This window comes from Gadus morhua, chromosome 14 (assembly GCF_902167405.1).
Source record: "Gadus morhua chromosome 14, gadMor3.0, whole genome shotgun sequence".
In the NCBI taxonomy this organism is placed as follows: Eukaryota; Metazoa; Chordata; class Actinopteri; order Gadiformes; family Gadidae; genus Gadus; species Gadus morhua.
In genome coordinates this window covers 16,085,654-16,098,368 of record NC_044061.1, presented here as the reverse complement: position 1 = coordinate 16,098,368, position 12,715 = coordinate 16,085,654, and the positions used below count along the sequence as shown (strand labels likewise).

At 43.3% G+C, this 12,715-nt stretch overlaps 1 protein-coding gene across 3 annotated transcripts in view; it reads right to left on the bottom strand.

Moving 5' to 3' along the window:
• acsf3 (acyl-CoA synthetase family member 3) overlaps positions 1–8,581 on the bottom strand; it is a 36,714-nt gene extending 28,133 nt beyond the window's left edge. The window contains exons 1-3 of one of the 3 annotated variants that reach the window (XM_030377211.1): positions 8,535–8,581; positions 7,225–8,028; positions 5,295–5,450 (exon numbers count right to left, since the gene is read on the bottom strand). In XM_030377211.1, the coding sequence (XP_030233071.1) occupies positions 5,295–5,450; positions 7,225–7,956 (888 nt within the window). In that variant the 5' untranslated portion in view covers positions 7,957–8,028; positions 8,535–8,581. Of the gene's footprint in view, positions 1–5,294; positions 5,451–6,152; positions 6,171–7,224; positions 8,029–8,470; positions 8,494–8,534 lie in introns of those variants that run through there. The other 2 variants (XM_030377212.1, XM_030377213.1) reach the window with 2 other exon arrangements.
• Between the last annotated feature and the right edge of the window lie 4,134 nt (positions 8,582–12,715).

Sequence of the window (12,715 nt, the reverse complement as noted above, 5' to 3'; positions counted from 1 at the left end):
GAGAGGATAATTGCATGTACATATATTTTAGCTGCTTCAAACATTCTCTGATTAAGTAAATAAGTTCAGTTTTGCTAATTTTCTTTACATGCTTGTCAAATTTAAGATGAGCATCCAGCATTAAACGTAAATTTCAGGCACTCATAGTCATTGAGTGCCTGCACAATTGTTCCATTGTCTGAGAGGGTGTGATCTCTATTTTGAGTTCTTGCACCATGCTTTGAGCTTTCTTTGATTTTATTAATGATAAATTAGTTGTTACCCTTAGCCTCTGTTATTAGCGTAACATAATATGTTGCTTTAGACGTACGTAGTTCTTGTATAGGGCTAAGCCTGTATTTGTATGACTCTTTAAACAAGCCTTGAGCGCAAGAACGCGTTCTTTCATTAGCTGTTGAATGGATGATTCAACCGACGGAAGGGAATTCTTCCCATTCGATTTTTTTGGCCTTTTGAGGTACTTAATAATTTTGTCTATAGCATTCATAAGTTCACTACAACATGTATTCGGGTCAGCACTTTGCAGAACTTCGTTCCATGTTACTCCGCTACGTTCCTGTTCGAAAGTTAGTAAATCCTGTTTCGGTATTACGAGTTTGTCCGAGTTCGGCAATCTAGTTTTTTAATAAAATCCATTATCATTTGTGGGAGGGTTATACAAGACTGAAATGCGTAAATGCATCTCCGGGGATAGGTAAACAATTAATCCGAGACACTCAATAGAAACATGCCAAACCGCTCGGCGGTAAGACGCCATTAACCCTAAATTTGGAGATTGTAAGAACCACAACACCATTTTTTTTCAGAGAAAATGTATGTTAGTCCTGCTTTAACATAACTAGTATTTAAATTGCCCTGACTCACAATAAAGGCTAAATAAGGACATTGATCTGTGCATATGGATACGTGCAGAGCGTATCACAGAATGAAGGATTACATTCAATTATGCATTGTGTTAAATTGTTATTGAGTTTGTATTATCCATACAGTCTATCTATGGTATCATCCATTATAGCTCCTTTCCCTAATGCTCGATTAAGAAGGCGTCGACCTTACTCATTACATTAAACAGCAATCCCACTGATACTTTGGTGAAGTCTCGTCTCATTTATTCCATGTTCCTTTACACTCTTCCTTCTTTATGCTGAACTTATTTACACATTCAGAAGAACAGGTGGCTCTACCGTTAAAGGGATACTTCACCGATACAGAACCGGCGTTCTATTATTATAAAATCGCTATTATAAAATAAAAAAAAGTTTTTTCTTCCTCAGTCTAACCCAGTCTTCCCTTGGCCCAGCTATCCTCCTTTCATTTCTCCTGACCTGAGGACAAATTACGCATTTGACGTCATGTCAGCAGAAATTTGCTGGCCTGCTAGAAGGGCCGAGGACTACAAACCACTGGTTATTGCTGTAATTGTTCAACTTAAATAAAAACAATTCCATCGTTTCTAAGGTAAATCGAATAAAACCTATAGAAATGGGTTTAGCTATGCACATTAACTCTGTAAGAAAAAGTAATTTATTGGAAAGTACTATGTTCAGTTCTAGATAGTATATAATTAAACTTCGGCTGTTACCAACAGAAACCTTGGGTAACTAGAATTGTAACTTGAATTGATGGGCAATGGAAGAGGTGTTTCTAAGAATTGGTTGCCTACTTTCCTAGGAAGTACACAATTATATCTGAGTTATTACCAACCTAAAACAGTTACAACTACAAGGTACTTAGTTGAGTTGATGGGTAATAGTGGTGGTTTTTCTTAGTACTTTTTCTTAGAGACAGCAGGACACCAAGGAAAAACTCATTCAGACGAGCTTCAACAGAGCACGATCGTACTCTTATGCCCTTTTTGATGCCACTTGGCTTTGAGAAAATGTTGGTGGCTTTTGGCAAAGGAGAGAAGACAAGATGGATCCTAACACACAAGGTGGTTTCAGCCATAGGACCAGAGAAAACAAGTGGTGTCCTTTTCTTCCATGCCTTCAGTGGACACTGTGTCATCCTTTCATGGCAAATCAATGTCTTCCTGGAAAACATGGAATGTGTGTGATGAGGTCTCAAACACATTTGCTAGACTCTGCGAATGTCCCTCTGCAGTGGCGGATAGTGACCTGTCGAGCTTTGGCGAGATTTGCTGTGCTAATGTATGACAGGTACAGCGATGTCACAGCTATGAACGAGGCCAGACTTAATCTCTTAGCCAGAAAGCAAAAGACACAATGAATTGGTCCCATCAACTCAAGCAGCACTCAAAGAGCATGCCAAACATGCTTATGAGGCTGGATACGTGTGGGGAGAGGCATCAAAGTGACATCCACAAATGCCGAGCCAGTCCATATGGGGACGGGTGGAACAGGACGAGGTTTGGAAAGTTTTCTGGAATCCACTTCCACCTATTGCGTGTAGTTGTTGGAAGTTGACCAAATATGGGTGCACCAAGGACTTTACTGGAAGGTGCAAGTACTTCAGATATGGACTCAGTTGCACATGCCTATGCAGTTGCCCCTGCTAGAACCTATTGGCATGTTTCTTTTGCCAGAGTTATTCCCCGTTGTCCTGTGTGTTTAGGTAGGTTAGGGCCTATGGCTCGACTGCCCCTCGCCAAATCGTCGAATTATGTTTTACTTCGTCACATACAGCTAGTTATTTTTAATTAGTGCATTATTTAGTGTTAGGGTTAGGCTGTTAAGCTGAAAAAACGACTGTGTGAATGTTACGTTGTCGTGGTAAGGGAGCTTGTGTACCTAAGTGAAGGTGGGAAGCAACTCCTTGTGGACGAGGAGTCACTACGAAGAGTCATCAACTAGAATTTCATTGAAAATATATCGTCCAGTTCACTAATACTTTCTCAACAGCATAATCAACCAAACGTTCAACGTGTGGCAGCACCAGAGACCTAAAACAACACCCGAAATCCCAGTATTTTTTTTGTAGTTTTCATAATATGTCCCCTATAAGTGGAATTGAAAAATACATATGCTCCTCCTTTCCCCAGCAACCTACTCACACCTCCTGGCCTATATATAATTGTTAATTTCCTTAAACTTTCACCACTCCATCACTGGGTACTTCCCAGCGCAGAACAACAACCCGCCCTTCTGACCCCATCCAGTTGAATAGAATTAAAGGACACCCAGCAAAAACCCTCTCTTAGTTACTATACATTTATTGTAAACACAGTGAATGTTCGCAAGATGGTGCCCAGGCATTGGATAATGCAATTGGTTAAATGCAATCAAATGCAATTTGGATGTAAAAAACTAACAAAGGATTTTTGGTTTTAAAATAAATTTCTTGTTGATTGTTTCTACCCTTGAGATTCGATCACTGTTTTAGTAAATTCAGAAGTTTAGGGGAGGGGGTGTTGGAGAGGCTAAAGCAGCAAGAGTAAACCTTATTTTCAAGAAACCCACACTCAACCCCCCTGATGCAAAATGTACTGACCTTTCTTTCTTCAACCATATATTTCCAAAACACTTCATTTTCAATTTCTGTATAATTCTATTGGAAGAATCTACCGGTACTCCACCCTTACCAGTCTGGATTCAAGGCAGGCCACCCAACTGAGAGGGCCCCATTGTGGTCACAGAGAAACGTCACTCTGCTAAAACAGGCTCCCTCTCCGTAGTCATTCTGCTGGAAATGTCCGCATCATTTGACACAGAGAACCAACAGGTTCTTTCTCTGCAGCTGCTGGTCTTCAACCTACAAAGTACTCCCGCACTGAAACACTTCTTCGCACCCTGCACACAGGCTAGGGCTGGGCGATTAATCGAATTTTGATCGCGATTACGATTTTAGCGTCAAACGATCAGAAAATTAACATAATCGAGTTATCCGATTTTTTGTTAATTATTATTATTATTTTTTTATTTTTATTTTAATGATTTATAGAAAGGTCAGAACAGCTGGACACATATCTGTATATCATTTTAGATTGGAACATTTTATTTTTGACCATTTTGTGTATTTTTTTAAGGCGTAATTTCAAAGTTCTCAGTTACAACGTTTTTATTTTGGGAGAGACTTGGTGAATAAATACAACACGTTTTCAGACTCAAAGATAATCGTTTGAATAATCGTGATTACAATATTGACCAAAATAATCGTGATTATGATTTTTCCCATAATCGAGCAGCCCTGCACACAGGCTGATCGAATCCATTCAAAAGGTATTTGCCTACTGTGCTGTGAATGCTTACGGCCCATCCTACATCAAAGACATGGTCAAACCATACACCCCAGCCCACCCACTTCTCTCTCCCTCACTACATGGGGACCCCAGCTGCCACTCAACAAAATCTTGATTGTTGGATGTCCTGGAACAAGCTCCCCACTGACATCAGGACAGCTGAAACACAACCAATCTTCCGTCGAAGAATGAAAACTCATCTGTTCAGACTGCATCTTCGCTCATGAAAGAAATATATCTGATAGTAATAATTATAATAATAATAGACAAAGGAATGAGTTAATAATATAATAATTCTCTATCTTATTCTTCTTTTCAGGTTGTATCTTCGAATGCATTTATGGTACTTCGCCTTGGATAAAAGCAAATAAATGTAATGTAATGATAGAGAAGCCTGGTGTATCCATTTGAGAAACCTACATGCATACAAATCATTCGATTACGACTCGAATCTGGCCTTGTAAAGACTTGGATCCATAACTTTTCTGATTTTAAAAGTGTACTGCATTTTAAAGAGAGTATACACCATGGTATGTAAACATTTTTTATCCATGTTTTTTGAGATTGCCACAGTTAATGGCACAATAAATCCTCGCCATCGTGGTGGTTGTTTAACTGTTGTCTTTGGTTGCATCCACCCATCTGTTGTGATGCTGCCCAGAAATCCATCTATACCATAATATAAAAATTGTTTTATTATCCAATACCTGAAAATTACTAACCTAACATTGACCGTCTCTTACCTTACTTTCAATTATAATTTGATTTTATACTTATCCCAAAAGTTGAGAGAGGGAGGGACTTCTGATAGAGGGATATCCATTTATGTTAGATATTTTGGATATTGCTTTGTCAATAAAATTCAGATTTATTCTTCTGTGTTGTTGCAATACTTGTCATGTTCTTAATTCTTCCCGGTCCTGGGACTGTTAACTGATGTACACTAATCATAGGAAATACATACAAAACAATTAATGACCCTCTCCCACCCTAATTAAAGTTAATGAAAGATGGGCAGAGACAGCAGCAGTGAAGCAGCGAGAGGATGAGAGATGGAGAGATTGGACAGAAGAGAAGTTAGACTGGAGGAATGAACCTTGTGTGGCTGGAAGTCTGGCAGCATGATGCAGGTGGCTCCAACCCACAGTGGGCACAACAGCTTGTTCACAATGCCATGCACGTGGTGCAAGGGCAAGGTGTGTAGGATGACGTCATCCTTGGACCACGCCCACGCTGAGACCATGCCCTGGACCTGAGGGGGAGTAGAGGGAGAGGATTTAGTCCCAATCTCATTTCTAAGGGGGGAGGGGTAAGGGGAAGGGGTAAGGGGTAGAAATGGGATTGGGCCTTAATCATCTGAATTTTCCTGAAACTTCACAAATGGCAAATAACGGCAAAAATATTTGCTCAACAAGACGTGATAAAAACTGTGATATCAACACCAACCCGATAGTAGGATGGACATAGCCAGGTTAACATTAAGCCTTGCATACGGAAGATGAGAACAAAGGGAAACAACTTTTTTCTCAAATATCTTCCTTAACCACTGACATAAAGATCTCTGTATGTTCCTTTTAAGTTTCTTTCACTCTTTGGGACATAAATGGTCTAGAAGCTAGAGACTTAAGAATAACTTACACAACATTAAGAAAAAACTCGACATCATTTGTACAGCTCTTTTAAATACAAGGTTGTAGATTGTCGTTAAGGAACGACAATCAGTATTAAAAAAGCTTTTCCAGTTAAACCAGAAGACACATTTAGAAAAGAATATGAGTGTAAAAGGGTACAGGGTCACAAATAAATGTAAACACTAATAATCTAGTTATGTTTGATCTTTGTCATTCCTAAACATGCTAAGCTGAGCAATACATGGCCCAATGTAATTCTAAGGCATTAAAGCACCTGATCATCATAAACAAACAACAAAAAGTGAAACAACTATGTAATGTACCTATGGGCTTTCCCTTAGATTAGCCTGGATGGTAATGTATTCCACAAGGAGGACAGCAGAAGATCTAATTGGAGACAAACATGAGCTCAGCATTTTCCCTTGTGTCACACTTAGTTAAACTCATCTTGATTATTTTGATTGTATTTTTCAAAACTGAACACCATATTCATATGGTGATGTAACTTAACAGCCCCCATTATTATTAAAACATAAAGCGATGGGTGTATGTATACAGTGGTCAGCTTGGCTTCATTCCATACATTAGCCCTGTGTTAATTCCGAGCCATCGCATATCGACACTGTTTTGCTTTAACACACAGAGCATTGCGTAAACACGGCCAAGGGATAGTCAGTTTCCTCTATTCCCGCTGGGGACATATTCACTCATTGTACTGCGAGATTTAGGATTGAAGCATCGCCCAAATGGCTTGCAAATTTAAAATGGAAAGACATTTGTTTTCATGTGAAGGTCCTACTGAATGACGAGTATAGTGCTGGTCTTATACTTAGACATTATGGTATATTATTTGATGTCATGCCATCTCTCACAGAATGTTGAGGTTGGACTTGAACCAGCGACCACATGGTCATGAGTCCGACGCAATACCACTACAATACATGGACATAATGCAAAGTGCAGATTAGAATATATATTAAAGGGATAGAAGTCTTCCATACATTGAGGTATGGTGAGCTTGGTCACTATTGAAGCATGGCATGGGTATGCCTTAAAAACTGGTTTACCGGAGGTTAACAAATCAAAATAATCCCCAACCATGTTTCTAAAGCATACTTTGTCAAAACCTGGACGTTTGCAATATGATGCGTGCACCACTTTAAGGCCCAGTCTGTATTGTAGCAACACAATACAAGTTTACTTTTTCAACTATTGGCCTTCTAGGCTTTATGGAAAGGAATTATGAAGAGAGAGCTAAAGAAAAGAGGGTGGAAGAAGAAAGAGGGAATTGCATGTAGCACAGTTCGAAAGGATGGAATTGAACATGGTTTAGGGTTAGCTACATGGGTAGCACACTATCAGGTTAAACACCCAACCCAAATAAGAATTTCTTACCATAGCTTGAATGCTGCTATGTGTGTGTAGGACTCCTTTGGGCCGGCCTGTTGTGCCACTAGTGTAGATGATCATGGCGGGTCTCTGGCCCCAGTCCGTGATATTCAGCTCCATCTCTGGGGTCTCAGCCCGCTTCAGTGAGCCTAGGTCGGCGGTAGAGGGGAGGGCAATGCAGGGCAGCCCAAGCTTGTCGGCATGAGGCTGTAGCTTGCCAGCGTAGGGGTGGCCAGCCACCAGCAGGGAGCTCTGGGCGTCTGAGATGATGTACTCCAGCTCGGATGCCGGGTGCTTGTGGTAGAGTGGGACAGCCACGCCTCCACACATCCACACGGCCCACTGGGCCACCGTGTATGACACATCGTTGGCACATAGGAAGGCAATACGTTTCCCTTGCAGGTCACCGTGGCTAAAGCCAAGGAGGGCAGAGCTTAATTGATGTGCGAGGCCCTGGCTGCAGCCGTACAGTTGCTTGTAGCTGTGACGGCCACTGTCGTCGACGATGGCCAGCCTGTCTCCGTAGGCCAATGCTCTGCGGAACACCGGGCCATGGCCAGAGCTCCAGGCGGCCCCAATATTGCTGGATGTGAAGTATGTAGTATTCACATGCAGCTGGCGATGTGACCTTGGCTTAGAGTGGGCGCAGTAAGCAACCGGGAGGCAGAGCAGGTGGCAGTGAGTCCATGGGCGAGGACGGCAGGCGCCGACAATTCCTGACAGTATAAAGCAGGACATTGCGTTCAAGTCCTAGGATGCAAGAGATGACGACGTCCTCACGAGGGCCCCCATGCTAGATGTTTTACAGATCTAAAAAAAACAAAAAGGTTTTGCAAGCATAACTTAATAATCGTTTATTTGAATGAAAAACCAACTAACTTTTTACTTAGATTATTTGTATTGTTCACACTACTCGAGACAATTATGTAAGATCGTAAATGATTCTGTAATCATGTACGATTTACCAAAATATGCAATGTTTTGTTCCACGTTTACTCTCCTGTCCATGCAGTGTGTTTCTCACCATAACCAACATAACTAGTTATTATTCTCTCAATACACAAGTGAACAAGTAAAAGCACATTTTTTAAATTCTCTTTATTAATGAGATATTGGGTAATTTAAATGTGTATCATAAAGATGTCATCAATTGACTTGTGAGGAACGGAGTATAACATTGAAATGACGATACAAGTTTAAAACTAAAACGTAAGATTGATAAATGAGAAATTAAAAGATGAACGAGCGTTACTTATTTTAGTACACACTTTGCCCCATGATATCAACTGTCGGTAAATAAATGAAATTCACCTTACCCAAACAACGGGGACTCATTTAGCGATGGACAGTGCGTCAAAGATATTCTTCCGGAAGGGAACATGCTCTCGTTTAAATGGTTCTGTTAAAAGATGTTGCCAACAGGTACTTTTTTTTTCCTCCTATTTTCTAGAACATTACTTTATATATAGATTCAATAATTTCTTTCATGCATTCTGTCTTTATTAATATGTGATTATACATCTATATATTTTTTGTTGTTGTTGCAAAGCAAGCATTCTATTTCTTTCCAAAAACAATGCTAATATTTCTAAAAACAGCATTACAAAATAAATTGGTATCGTCTTTCTTGAAAGTCTGTCCAATCTGCCGCTTCTGTGTTATATCAGAAGATCGCATTCAATGACAATCACAGTGAGATCCTCCCTCACTGAGACCACAGAGGGCAGGCCAAAGTCATAGAGATAGAGATGGGGAGGAGGAGAGGAGGTGGGTGTTGTTATGGTGGACATGCAGCCACCACACAGAGCGCTGTTGGTGTCGGTCCTCAGATCACATGCCAGCACCCCCCCGCCCCCCCCAACACACCTACCCCCCTGGCTTGCTGTGCCAACTGGCTCGGCTGCCTCCTCCTCCACCAGCGCCACCACCATCACCGTGGCAGTGCAAGTGGGCAGACTCAGCCGCCAGCTGGCAGTGGCGGGCCTCAGATAGCAGAATGGTACAGACATGGCACTCGTTCAAAAAGTTTTCTCTTCCCTCCCCAAACCCCCTACACTGCGGAGAGGATGGCATGTTCCTAATGAGGCGGGCTGCCTTTGTCTCGCCGCGCGCCCCTCCGTTCTCTCCAGTAGTCGGATCGTCAAAGAGCAACGGGCTGCCATTCGCCATCAGGAGGACGCTACACCAGCAGCTCTCTAATCTCCACAAAACATCCTCCGTTCTGCAGGGTTTCTGACTGGTCTTTTGGGCTCGCGATCTGAACGCAGCCGCAGCTGGCAGCGATGGATGTCAAAGGATACGACCTGAAATGAAGCGCACGGCGCCCTCAATGGAATAGGACTACTCGGGGACAAAACCATTATGGAGGGAATTTGGTACTTGGATTTTGGCCATGTTTTTGACAAGCGGTATCTGGCGGCGACATAGCCGTAATGGAAGCTATCTGGAGAGGGAAGATATGTTTCTGCCGAAGCAGGGGCCTGAATTCAAGGAGGACGTGTGGCTCGGGTTTGTCCGAGGTGGGATTAGCAGAACTAGAGAAGGCTATGGCACCCGCTTCTTCTCAAGGCTGCCAACAAACCGCTTCCTGTGTTTGAGACACAATCATACGCACGTACACATTCAGAAAAACTCACGCACGCACACACACACACACACACACACACACACACACACACACACACACACACACACACACACGCACACACACACACACACACACACACACACACACACACACACACACACACACAAAAACAGACACACACACAGACAAAATGGCCGCCAGCGGGCGCCAACTCCCTTTCTTCACTGTGGAGAGTTGCTTCTGACACAGCGGGAAAGGAACAACCCACTGTGGAGCGAGAAAGAGAGAGAGAGAGAGAGAGAGAGAGGAAGGAAAACCATGGGGAAAAAGAGAATATGTGTCAGGCTGGCATCAATGTGAGGATGTCTTGGCAAGCCTCTCATTCACACAGACACACACACACACACACACATACACAGGCAGGCCAGCCTTGGAACACATGGTACGTCAGCGCCGGCATCTGGCGGTGGCGGCGTCTGGCAGCTGCGTGTTGCCTTTGCCAGTTGGGCGTCTTGGCAGAGGCACTTCATCAACTACCTGTGGCTGCTCGCGGCCACCGAGGTGCCTATGAATTATTCCAGAGCTGCAGCTGCAAACTTGACTTTCATCCAATAGTTTTAACTCTGGGAACAGACGATTGCCTCCCGGAACACATGCCTCCCACAGAGCCGAGCACAGAGGACGCCATCTTGGCTGCTGTTGCTGCTGCTGGTGCTGGTGCCTGGTCCGGGTGTCTGGATACCTCATCTGATTAGCCAACAAAACGGGGACCAATCGGATGGTTGGGGAGGGGAGGGGGGGGGGATATCTGTCTGTGATGGAATGAAGGATTTATCTTTTTCTCTTTGGAACATCTTCAAACTGTATTCATTTTTTTGGATGTCTTTATGCTCAAGGATAGGTATGTTTGACGATCTTTGTCAAAATCTGAAGCCATTGAATTTACTCTGCATCTGGAACTTCGCTCGATGGAATTCAACATCTACCAATATATTATATAAAAACCACATACGAAACATGGTATAAATATATGTTTTGTTTATTTATTTTCATTGAAATTGACGTTTCAATATTGCTATTGATTCTAGTAAATGTTTCAAGATTCCTTATTTTTTTATATCATATTATTATTTTCACATTATGAAGGAAAGCTCAGCAGTATATCTTGTATAAATATTATCGGGGATCCAGCTGGAAACCGAAAGTTTTGTGTTTTGGAATAAGACTGGTTGTGTTCTTGAGGTCTGTGTTGTATGTTTAAGTTTCAGTGGAATATCAAAATGTCAGCTCAGGTCAGATACAAGGTCACCAACCACAACACCCCCTATGCAGGCAGTCCACCCCCCCCCCCCCCCGCCCCCCGCTCACAGCTCTCTGTTGGCCATCATCTCACAGTGACCCATCTGGGTGTACCCGACCCAGTTTAGCCCTCAGCCCTCTCCAACTGTTCCATGTCCCAAACATATGGGCTGCTGCGTGCGTGGGGGATGTGGGGCGTTGGGCTGGTGGTCGTAGTGACTGGGGGAGGTGTGAGAGAAGAAACACACTCACAAACACACACACACACACACACACACATGCACACACGAACATGCACACACACACACACACACACACACACACACACACACGCACACACACACGCACACACACACGCACACACACACACACACACACACACACACACACACACACACACACACACACACACACACACGCACACACACACGCACACACACACGCACACACACACACACACACACATGCACACACGAACATGCACACACACACACACACACACACACACATACACACACACACACACACACACACACACACACACACACACACACACACACACACACACACACACACACACACACACACACACACACACACACAGACACATACAGACACACTGATCAGAGTGAGTGAGTTGGGAGGAAGGGGTGAGTGTGGTAGTGTCTTGGGGATGTGTGGGGGTAGTGGGGTCAGGGTGTGTGGGCTGTGAGTGATCAGAGCCACGTGGGACCTGTAGACACACATGGCAGATATGATACGGTTGTTTCCCCCCCTCAACCTCACCCACCCCCACCCCGGTCTGGTGGGCTGCTTCCCACAGCGTATGTCACCATCCTCGATACTGACTCCCAGCCCAGTAGAGACACCCTGGTGGCCAGTCTGGGCATGCTGCCCGGGTTTCCGTCACAACGCCAGGAAGCTGATGGATGGCTCTGCTGAAATGTGTACCATGTTAATACTTTCACCCAACACCCATGCGGGACATTGTTTGGGATAAATGGGGCCATTCAGGAAAATCACTTTCCGGTTTCTCTCCAAACTCCTGGATAGCTCCTAGGAAGCAATATACGACGGAATGTCAAAAGATGGTATAGTTTTGGGTCAGAATGGAGTCAAAGGCCAAGGAGTCGTTATGCCCTGAGTACAATCTGATGTTTATATTGATGAGAGCTTATTCTTTGTGTCTGGAACTCACGAGAACTGGATTTGGGGGGAAAACATTGAGCTAACCTTCAATCTGCTGTGGTGTGGTATCGTTGCATATAGTGTTCTCACATGGAGGGAGGCAGACGATGTGCTGGTGTGTGTGCTATAGTGTCTGTGTGTGTCTCTGTCTGCGTGCATAGGTCTCTTTGTGTGTGTGTGTGTGTGTGTGTGTGTGTGTGTGTGTGTGTGTGTGTGTGTGTGTGTGTGTGTGTGTGTGTCCATGTCCATATCCGTGTCTGTGTGTGTGACTCCATTAAGAGTCTTTGTTTATCAGTTGGCCCTAATACAGTGCAGCCTAGTCTGGAATCCATTGTTTGGCATCATTTTCTTTCAGAGTTAATCCATTAAAACTCGTAACTATCTGATAGAGGAATGCAACATACAGCCCTCGATTAGTATCCA